The sequence below is a fragment of the Protobothrops mucrosquamatus genome, unplaced genomic scaffold, assembly GCF_001527695.2.
Source record: "Protobothrops mucrosquamatus isolate PMUCROS unplaced genomic scaffold, P.Mucros_1.0 scaffold3962, whole genome shotgun sequence".
NCBI classification, from domain to species: Eukaryota; Metazoa; Chordata; class Lepidosauria; order Squamata; family Viperidae; genus Protobothrops; species Protobothrops mucrosquamatus.
The window spans coordinates 1,794-13,332 of record NW_015389903.1 but is presented as its reverse complement, the minus strand read 5'-3'; the positions used below and the strand labels follow the sequence as shown (position 1 = coordinate 13,332).

The window sequence follows — 11,539 nt, the reverse complement described above, 5'->3', positions numbered from 1 at the left end:
GGTTTAAAAATAGAGCTGCTGGTTGAATGACTTAAATCTGTAGCTTTTATGCTGCCTCTTAAGCTTGTCAGAGAACCAAACTGATTGATTCATTGATTGAATGAATGAATAGCGCTGAAGGATTACTTCCGGTAATTTGGAAATTATAAGGCAAGCATAAAATTGCCTATTTTTTTCCAACTGTATCACACAGCTGGCTTGCCTGCAGTTTATAATGAAACTCCTTTTTTAAAAAAAAACAAGTTTTATTAATTTTCCATTTTTTACAAAGCTTCGGGTATTAGGGAAACAACATGGTGGTTGGGTAATTCATCGTCCAATAACAAGCGTTTCCATTTCAAGAAATGCTTTGCTAAAGTCAAGATATAATACGTATCGTAGCATTCCCACAATCTATTATGGAAGTTACCCATTCCACAAATAAGTTAACTGCTTAGAGTCAGCCAGCCGTGCTGAGGGGAAAGGGAGAGGTTTCCAAGCTGAGCCATGCTGGCTCAGGAATTCTGGGAGTTGAAGTCCACCAGTCATAAAAGGGCCAAGGTGGCCTATTCCTGATATAGGGTGTCATGCTGGCAGAGGGATTCTGGGAGTTGAAGTCCCCTCATCTTCCTAGTAACTCAGGGGTAGGCCACCTTGGCTCTTTTATGACTCGTGGACTTCAACTCCCAGAATTCCTGAGCCAGCCACGCTGAGGGGAAACGGAGAGGTTTCCAAGCTGAGCCAGGCTGGCTCAGGAATTCTGGGAGTTGAAGTCCACGAGTCATAAAAGGGCCACGGTTGCCTACCCCTGGCCTAGAGGATAAAGGGTGTAGGCTTCTGATTTCCTCTCCTGAAAACCCTCTGCCCCCATCTCCCACCTCCTCAGCGTAGCACCTCACTGACTCACAATCAGAGTTGGAAGGGACCTCGGAGGTCATCTAGTCCAGCCCCCTGCTCAGGAAACCCTATACCATTTCAGACAAATGGCTGTCCAGTCTCTTCTTAAAGACTTCCAGTGTTGGAGCATTCACCGCTTCTGGAGGCAGGTGGTTCCACTGGTTAATTGTTCTCACTGTCAGGAAGTTTCTCCTTAGTTCTAAGTTGCTTCTCTCCTCGTTTAGTTTCCATCCGTTGCTTCTTGTCCTGCCTTCAGGGGCTTTGGAGAATAGCTTGACTCCCTCTTCTTTGGGGCAGCCCCTGAGATACTGGAACACTCGGAGGTCATCTAGTCCAGCCCCCTCCTGCTCAAGCAGGAGACCCGATCCCGTTTCAGACAAGCGGCTGTCCGGTCTCTTCTTAAAAACCTCCAGTGATGGAGCAGCCACAACTTCTCAATTTTTCACACCCTTTAACAGAATAACAGAGTTATTTCTTTTCCTTGCCTCCAGCACAAAATCTAGACGTGGCCTCCACGTCGAAACGAAAGCACTTAACGTCATTTTCTTTCATCAAAATCTGCCAACTCCGCGTAACGTTCCGTGTCTTGATTCTGTTCCCAGTCATCACCATCTTCAAGGGCAAAGTGGAAGAAATCGAGCTGCCGGTGGACCAGGTCGATATCATAATCAGCGAGTGGATGGGCTACTCGCTTTTCTACGAGTCCATGCTGAACACGGTCATCTTCGCTCGGGACAAGTGGCTGGTAGGCCTCCGGGGTCTTCTGCTGTCTTAGCTTCTCGGGGGTCTTTTGAAGGCTGGTTCTGGAGGGACGCCTGTCACGTGGTTTCAGGGGCATCCCAAAATACGAACGCAGAGGATATTGGCTACTTAGTGTGCTTGTTAAAATGTATTTATACCGCCTTTTCCGTAATCATCGGTACGCGACATATCACGTACCACGGTATTTTGTTTGTAAAACAATAGTCCTAGCACTGATGGTGTTATCTAGTTGGTTAATGAAATGTCTGCGAGAAAGCAACCCAACTCAGAGAGCATCAAGGACCCCCACAGTCCTCCTCCTCCCTCCCTCCCTCTCCTTTCCTCCCCTCTCCCTCTTCCTCCTTCTCTTCTTCTTTCTCCTCCGCTTCTCCTCCACTCCACAAACCTCCCTCCCTTCTAGCACGGATGATGTTACCTAGTTGGGTAATGAAACGTCTGCAAGAAAACTTAGAGAGCACCAAGGACCCCAAAGTCATTGTCCTCCTCCTCCTCCTCCTCCTCCTCCTCCTCCTCCTCCTCTTCCTCCTCCTCCTCCTCCTCCTCTTCCTCTTCCTCTTCCTCTTCCTCTTCCTCTTCCTCTTCCTCTTCTTCTTCTTCTTCTTCTTCTTCTTCTTCTTCTTCTTCTTCTTCTTCTCCTTCTCCTTCTCCTTCTCCTTCTCCTTCTCCTTCTTCTTCTTCTTCTCCTTCTCCTTCCTCTTCTCCTTCTCCTTCCTCTTCTCCTTCTTCTTCTCCTTCTTGTTGTTTTTTTGTTGCTGTTGTTGTTGTTGTTGTTGTTGTTGTTGTTATTATTATTATTATTATTATTATTATTATTATTATTATTATTATTATTATTATTATTATTATTATTATTGAGATGGTCTTCATTGTCTTTCTCCAGTCAGCATCTGGTTTGGTTTTGGTCTAATTTGTCCATTTCAATAACTCTAGACTGGGGTTGGGGGAAATACAGTATGGCCCTTTCATGACTTGGGGACTTCAACTCCCAGAACCCCATGCTGGCTCAGGAATGCTGGGAGCTGAAGTCCCCAAGTCATGAAGGGGGCCATCGTTCCCCACCTCTAACCTAGACCCAAGCAAAGGTCTACCCACTCTGACGGTCATCCTTCCGAGCCCTTTTGAGCTGTGAAGTGACCGAAAAAGAGGAAAGGATGCTTGTGTGTGTGTGTGGGGGGGGGGGTTATCCTTGTCGTTTTTTTTAATATACGCCTTCAAAAATGTGATGTTTTTGTTAAGCGAATAGATGAAGACATCCATTTCCACTACAATTTGTCCACAGAAATCTGGAGGGCTTATGTTTCCGGACCGGGCGGCTTTATACATGGTGGCCATTGAAGATCGGCAATACAAGGACTTCAAAATCCATTGTGAGTCTGCAGACAACTTACTTGGGTCTGCTTTTCGCCTGTTGTTTCCTAGCCAACTTGTTACAGGTCGTCCCTCTTTGCCCTGACAGGGTGGGAGAACGTCTACGGCTTCGACATGACCTGCATCCGGGACGTTGCCAGGAGGGAGCCGTTGGTGGACATTGTTGACCCAAAGCAAGTGGTGACCAATGCTTGTTTAATAAAGGTTTGGGTGCTTTTCAAAATATAAACTTAATAATAATAATAATAATAATAATAATAATAATAATAATAATAATAATAATAATAATAATAATAATAATAATAATAATAATAATAATAATAATAATAATAATAAAGTTGGAAGAGACCTTGGAGGTCATCTAGTCCAACCCCCGTCTCAGGCAGGAAACCCTATACCATTCCGGACAAGTGGCTGTCCAGTCTCTTCTTAAAAACTTCCAGTGTTGGAGCATTCACAACTTCTGGAGGCAGGTTGTTCCACTGGTTAATTGTTCAAACTGTCAGGAAATTCCTCCTTAGTTCTAGGTTGCTTCTCTCCTTGATGAGTTTCCATCCGTTGCTTCTTGTCCTGCCTTTGGGTGCTTTGGAGAATAGCTTGACTCCTTCTTCTTTGGGGCAGCCCCTCAAATATTGGAATGCTGCTATCATGTCCCCCCTTGTCCTTCTCTTCGTTAAACTAGACATCCCCAGTTCCAGCAACTGTTCCTTATATATTTTAGCCTCCAGTCCCCTAATCATCTTTGTTGCTCTTCTCTGCACTCGTTCTAGAGTCTCAACATCTTTTTTACATGGTGGTGACCAAAACCGGATGCAGTATTCCAAGTGTGGCCTTACCAAGGCCTCATAAAGGGTATATGCTGCCTAGAACCTTGGGGGAACCCAAAACACCATAGAGATAAGACTTATGGGTGGCAACCTTTTGAGGCTTATAAGTCCTTGAGCCCTCAAGACATGGCTTTTTCAGCAAGCGGGACTGACCTAGGGTGAATTTTAAATAGGGACAATTTTAATGATTTTAATAAGACACAGCTATAAATATTTGGTTTTTAATTGGCTTTTATAGGGGAAATGTTTTGTGTTGTTTTAACATGCTGTGAGCCGCCCTGAGTCCCGTGGGGAGAAGGGCGGCATATAAGTTAATGGAAATAAATAAATAAATAAATAAAATGTGCATTGTGGTTCTTGCGTACAAGGACTTCTAGTCTGAATAGGAAGAGAAAAAAATTTCCTTAATTGTTCCAGCCTATAGATCCTTTTTGATTACGAAAGCTGCCTTTGGAACGCCTCCCGTTGAAAGCCGGCTGTTCCCATTTAGTCCCACTTCCAAGAAATCTAACGTTGGCAGGCCAAGTGAACTAAATATTTAAGAAACAGAAATTTGCCAGCAGTGAAAAGAAAAAAAGAAGAGGTGAGAACCGCAGCTGAGTGCTGGCAGCACTAAGGAAACACTATATGCTGTGCTGTAAAAATCCCCACCATGCAAAAGAAGGAAAAAAAAGGAATTCCAATAACGGTTAGATAACCGTTTGGAATGAATGAGGGGTGCGTGTCAGATTATTTAAGTTATTTCCCATAGTAAAGCTCAGCTAGAATTTGGATCAGCTGCAGAATGCTCTATTTTATATCCATAGCCTGTTGAGACAAAACCACAGCAAGAGCTGGATGGAGGAGAAACATGATCTATTTTAAAAGTTCAAGGTATTATGTATATGTTCAGCCATGAAGCACTGGAAGGCAAGGTAAACTTACCTTTGAGGGGTCTTCGGTATTCTCTGAGCTTGCTCTATATTCATTTTGAGAATCTTCTGTATTAAGATGTGAGTCCTACTGGTGTTGACTGCTTTGTGACTCACTACATTATTCCTTATGGGGGAAAAAAATTGTTTGACGCTCGTTGTTTTTGGTGCTCACCAGGCCTCCCGGAAACAGTGAACAATGAGTACCGAGGTACCCCTGTATCTAGTAGCTCCTGTTCTGATTCTTGAAACATTTATTTATTTATTTATTTATTTATTTATTTATTTATTATTTGGATTTATATCCCGCCCTTCTCCTCGTAGGACTCAGGGCGGCTGACAATAAATTAAAATACATAAATAACAATACAAATTTAAAATTAATTAAAAGAGATATTTAAATATTGTCCAATTTAAAATATAATTAAAACCCCTCTAAAAATTACCCTAGGCCAGTCCTGCGAGCTGGAATAACCAAGTCTTGAGGGCGCGGCGAAAGGAAGGGAGATCAGGGATAACCCTGATCTCTGGGGGCAGCTCATTCCAGAGGGTGGGAGCTCCCACAGAGAAGGCCCTCCCCCTTGGGGTCGCCAGCCGGCACTGTCTGGCCGACGGCACCCTGAGGAGACCCACTCTATGGGAGCGTACAGGTCGATGGGGGGTAATCTGCGGCAGGAGGCGGTCTCGAAGGTATCCGGGTCCGAAGGTAATCTGCGGCAGGAGGCGGTCTCGAAGGTATCCGGGTCCGATACTTAAGCATCTTTGGATTGGACTGTGGTGTTCTTCTACGGCCCATTTTAAATATTTGTTGAGACTCTAGAAAGAGTGCAGCCAAGAGCCACAAAGATGATTAGGGGGCTGGAGGCTAAAACATATAAAGAAGGGTTGCTGGAATTGGGTATGTCTAGTTTAACGAAGAGAAGGACGAGGGGGGACATGATAGCAGTGTTCCAGTATCTCAGGGGCTGCCCCAAAGAAGAGGGGGTCAAGCTCTTCTCCAAAGCGCCTGAAGGCAGGACAAGAAGCAACGGATGGAAACTAACCAAGGAGAGAAGCAACCTAGAACTAAGGAGAAACTTCCAAATTACCGGAAGTAATCCTTCAGCGCTATTCATTCATTCAATCAATGAATCAATCAGTTTGGTTCTCTGACAAGCTTAAGATGCAGCATAAAAGCTACAGATTTAAGTCATTCAACCAGCAGCTCTATTTTTAAACCGTGTTCACGTGTAAGCCGTTATAAGCTGTTCAAGTAAGAAGTATAATTTTGTACAAAGATGCAAACACACGTGCACCCGCTCAATGGCTTTGAATCCAGGAGACTGTAAACGTCTCTAAGGCATCATAATGCTGTTGAAAACTATTATAAGATGAATTAGACGAAGGGATTAAGCATTATTTTAAAATAATATTCAGTACTGAATTTGTTGTTTGTTTGTTTTTTACATCACTAGTCCTGACAAATGGCATGGGTTCAGACAGAATGAATTCTGTCACAACTAATGTTTCACAATCAGATAGAGCAACCTAGAACTAAGGAGAAACTTCCTGACAGTGAGGACAATTAACCAGTGGAACGACCTGCCTCCAGAAGCGGTGAATGCTCCAACACTGGAGGTTTTTAAGAAGAGACCGGACAGCCATTTGTCTGAAATAATATGGGGTTTCCTGCCTGAGCAGGGGGTTGGACTAGATGACCTCCAAGATCCCTTCCATCATCATTATATTATATTAATTATTATATTATATTATATTATATTATATTATATTATATTATATTATATTATATTATATTATATTATATTATATTATATTATATTATATTATATTATTATATTATATTATATTATATTATATTATATTATATTATTATATTATATTATATTATATTATATTATATTATATTATATTATATTTATTATATTATATTATATTATATTATATTATTATATTATATTATATTATTATATTATATTATATTATATTATATTATATTATATATTATATTATATTATATTATATTATATTATATTATTATATTATATTATATTATATTATATTATTGTATTGTATTGTATTGTATTGTATTATATTATTATATTGTATTGTATTGTATTGTATTGTATTATATTATATTATTATATTATATTATATTATATTATATTATATTATATTATATTATATTATATTATATTATATTATATTATATTATATTATATTATATTATATTATATTATATTATATTATATTATATTATATTATTATATTATTATTGCAGGCTGAGAAATTGGGGGTGACTTAGTTAAAACACTTCTTCATCTCTCCGTTGAATGCAGGACGTGGATCTTTACACCGTAAAGCCAGAAGAACTGGCCTTCACCTCTGCGTTTTGCCTCCAGATTCAACGCAACGACTACATCCATGCCTTGGTCACCTATTTTAATATAGAATTTACGAAGTGCCATAAGAAAATTGGGTTTTCTACAGGTATATTATTTCCTCCTTTTTTAAAATTATTTGTAAGGATGGCCATTTCCCCCACCTCCTTTGCTTTAATTCATTTCTTGTAACCTAAATGTTCAGTTCTCTGGAAAACCAAAGGGAAATGAAATTTGCTTCTGATGTCTCTTAAGTTTCAGCCTTGCCTTGCGGTAGACATTGAGTTATGGCCGATCGCACGGGGGAGCTATAAACCAGCATTGTCTGTTGCTTTGGGAACGAAACGGGGCTGCTGGCTCTGATCTGGCATCTCACAAGGCTGGAAGAAATGAGGCTGTACAATCGAAGCCTAAAAGCGATGGCTTTATTCGTGTGAAAAAAGTGCTGCGTGTGTAGCTCCAGAATTATTATTTTAACCACATCGTTTCCCCCCTCCACTTTTATTGCCCTGGGTGCTCTCTGGGGAAAGGGAGGGGGGTTCCCGTCAAAGACATTCTAACAACATGATAGCAGCCTTCCAGTATCTCAGGGGCTGCCCCAAAGAAGAAGAAGTCAAGCTATCCTCCAAAGTGCCTGAAGGCAGGACAAGAAGCAACGGATGGAAACTCATCAAGGAGAGAAGCAACCTGGAACTAAGGAGAAACTTCCTGACAGTGGGAACAATTAACCAGTGGAACAACCTGCCTCTGGAAGTTGTGGGTGCTCCATCACTGGAAGTTTTTAAGAAGAGACTGGACAGCCATTTGTCTGTATTCTTAAATACACCACTGAACCATTGCTTCGTTCTTTCGCCTGCAGAAATAGATCGATAGGAATCAAGGAAGCATTTTGAGAAATTTGATTTCAGAGAACTCAGGATTTATACACAGGCAACAGATTCTGAACAGGGCTTGGGTCAAACCCATTAGACGATCGTTATCAGCTGGCTGTTAAAATTTTGCAGTTGCAAAGCTTTGTACATTTCTGGGGAAGTCAAACCGGTGAGCACGTGGTCAGGTAATCTGCAGGTAAACCAAGACAGTATCTAAAAGGAACCAAATATATCTTCTTCTTTTTTTTTTGTAGCTCCAGATGCGCCTTACACACACTGGAAGCAGACGGTCTTCTACCTGGAGGATTATCTAACCGTCCGAAGAGGGGAAGAAATCTATGGAACCATATCCATGAAACCGAATGAAAAAAACGAGGTAAGTTAGGTTGGAAAATAGGAACGTTGGCCTCCAGGTGGGGCAGTTGGTTTCAGGCCCCGGGGTCTTACAGGCGTTTTGTCAAACAAGTTAGTGGATAAAATCACAGCCTGATCTTGAAGAATCACATTTGATAGCTACAAGCTTAGGAATGGATTGGTATCCCGCTTTTATTATTTTTTTCTAAATTAAGCCAAGGGGGCGAACATATCCAAGGCACCTTCCTACTCTTATTTTGCCTGCAATGGCAACGTTGTGAGGTAAGTTGGGCTGAAAGAGAATGGCTGGCCCGAGATCGCTCAGTTGGCTTTCATGGCTAAGGCAAGACTAGAACTCACCGTCTCCTAGTGATTGGCCCAAAATCAACCAGTTGGCTTTCATGCCTAAGGCGGGACTAGAAAGTCTTCAGGTAATCAGTCCAAAGTCACCCAGTTGGCTTTTATGGCTAAGGCAGGACTAGAACTCTCAGTCTCCTGGTGATTGGCTCAAAATCAACCAGTTGGCTTTCATGCCTAAGGTGGGACTAGAACTCACTGTCTCCAGGTAATCAGTCCAAAGTCACCCAGCTGACTTTCATGGCTAAGGTGGGACCAGAACTCACCATCTCCTGGTGATTGGCCCAAAGTCACCCAGCTGGCTTTCATGCCTAAGGTGGGACTAGAACTCACTGTCTCGAGGTAATCAGTCCAAAGTCACCCAGCTGACTTTCATGGTTAAGGTGGGACTAGAATTCACAGTCTCCCACTTTGTAGGCAGATGCCTTAACCATTAGACCAAAGTGGCTGGGAGAAGTCTACAGAAGACTTTTACGACCGATGAAGTCAACTGCAAGGAAACATCTGGGGAAATAACCTCTGGGGAAATAATCTCTTAACCCTGTATGTGGGATACACCTGTATTCCGAGATACAGCTAGTCTCATCATTTGGGAAACCTTTGGGTCTTGGGTTTGACCACTTTGCTCCTCAACAAAGTAGGCTTGTATTTAGTATTTAGTAATTAGAGCAGGGGTGTCAAACTGCCAGCCCGTGGGCCGGATACGTCACGCCAAAACCGCACCCACCCCATTGGCAATGGGAAAAAAAGTCACGATACGTCGCGACACGTCACGTGACGTCGCGAGTTTGACACCCGTGCATTAGAGTGTGTCTTTTCCGAACATCCTGTCTGAATCTTCACCACGTGACCTTGGGGACGCTGCAACGCCCCTAAGTGCGAAAAACAGTCCTAAGTCCCTTTTTCCAGTGGTGTTATAACTTGGAACGGTCCCTAAACGAATGGTTGTTAAGTCGAGCACCTACCAAATGTGCGCTATTAACCACCGGCCTTCTCTTGTCCACAACTAGTAAGCAACAGGATCTGAATTCTACATTCTTTACAGCGCGATCTGGATTTTACAGTTGACTTGGATTTTAAAGGGCAGCTTTGCGAAGCCTCCGTGTCTAATGACTATAAGATGCGCTAACAAGCTGCAGTCTGCGCAGCAACAAAAGAAGTGGGGTTCTGGGCCTGACGTCGTCGGAGTGTGTGAGGTTTTTTCACTTGCAAAACGGTCGCTCCTCGGAGGTTTTCTGGATCTGGAATTTGCTCATCTCCGCGCCCTGCCATGACTGAGCTTACCTGAAAGGACTGTATACGTATCACTTGCTACAGGCCGGTGTCGTGTCGAATTTGTATCCCAACACATTCAAGGGGGAACCAAATTGAGAAAACAGGCGCCGTCTTGCTCGTTTTACGATGTCTTTTTTTTCGTTTTTGTTTTATTGTTTCGTTAAAAAAACAACCCGCATATACAACTAATATTAATGTGTTATATTTTTGCAAGCTTTTTCATTGCTCTTTTATACAGCCTTGGGGTGCCACGTTCCAAAATCTGTCTTAGGAAACGGCCTCCTCTTCTGCATCCTACGGGTAGTCCTCGGCTCACGGCCACAGTTGAAGCCAGAACCTCTGTGGCTAAATGAGACATTGGTGAAGTGGGTTTTGCCCTGCTGTACGACCCTTTCTTGCCAGTGTTGTTAAGCGAATCACTGCACTTGTTAAATTAGTAACACGGTTGTTAAGTGAATATGGCTTCCCTTGTTGACCTGGCTTGTCAGAAGGGCGCAAAAGGGGATCACGTGATGCCCCCCCAAGGACGCTGCAATCGTCATAAATGTGAGTCAGTTGCCAATCAGCTGAATACCGATCACGTGACCTTGGGGAATGCTGCAATGGCTGTAACTATGAAAAAAGGTCATAAGTCCCTTTTTTTTCAGTGGCGTTGCAACTTTGAACGGTCACTAAATAACTGCCGAAAGTCGAGGACTACCTGTATTCCGTTGTGACCCTCGATGGAATTGCCAAAGCAGAGGTGTTGAGTTTCATTATTTTGTGGTGTAAGAGACGGTGGTGTACCCCCCCTTCCGAAAAATAAGCTTAGCACACTTTTAAATAAAAATTTTACAATCCCTCCTCAAAACAAAAAGAAAAAAAAGAAGACTCACAGCAGATCCAGTGTGACCTGAAGTTGTTGGTCTCTGACATTACACAATGGATCCCACTCTTCTCTCTGGCCAATCCCAGGATCTCCAGTCTGCTTTGGAACAAGTACTAAAGGGAGGATGCAAACAGAAAATAAACTTGTGGCACCCTTGGTGCTCTCCGAACTTGGTTGTTGGCTTTCCGACGTTTGGTTACCTGTCCAGGTAATGCCTTCAGCGCTAGAGAATAAAGTTTCCTCTCGCAATAGCTGTCTGGTTTTAAATTAGAAGTTTCTGGGAATTTGGTGGCTTTCTCTCATTTACATCCATTCAAAACAGACCAGATTGCAAGCCTAAGAACTTTTTTTTTTGGTTCAACAGGGCCTCAGGAACATTGTGTGTATGTATGTATGTGTGTGTTTGTGTGTGTGTGTGTGTGTGTGTGTGTGATTTTTGCTGCCCCGCTGGTAGTGATCAGAAATACTCCTACTTGTTAATGCAGCTTAGAAGGTGATTTAAGTAAAGTCCAGTTCTTAACGAATGTGCTTGAGTTTGCCTCGGTGTGTGTCTTCACAATTTCTTTTGACCTCTTTAGAATAGAATAGAATAGAATAGAAATAAGAACAGAACAGAGTAGAATACAATACAATACAATACAATAGGAATAAGAAAAGAACACAGTAGAGTAGAATAGAATAGAATAGAATA

At 42.2% G+C, this 11,539-nt stretch overlaps 1 protein-coding gene across 1 annotated transcript in view; it reads left to right on the top strand.

Annotated features, from left to right (window-relative positions):
* PRMT8 (protein arginine methyltransferase 8) overlaps nucleotides 1-9,834 on the top strand; it is a 32,062-nt gene extending 22,228 nt beyond the window's left edge. Inside the window, exons 5-10 of the mRNA XM_015827810.1 lie at nucleotides 1,479-1,621; nucleotides 2,918-3,005; nucleotides 3,095-3,210; nucleotides 7,081-7,231; nucleotides 8,249-8,370; nucleotides 9,751-9,834. Coding sequence (XP_015683296.1) covers nucleotides 1,479-1,621; nucleotides 2,918-3,005; nucleotides 3,095-3,210; nucleotides 7,081-7,231; nucleotides 8,249-8,370; nucleotides 9,751-9,834 — 704 coding nt within the window. The remainder of the gene's footprint in view (nucleotides 1-1,478; nucleotides 1,622-2,917; nucleotides 3,006-3,094; nucleotides 3,211-7,080; nucleotides 7,232-8,248; nucleotides 8,371-9,750) is intronic.
* The last annotated feature ends 1,705 nt before the right edge of the window (nucleotides 9,835-11,539 follow it).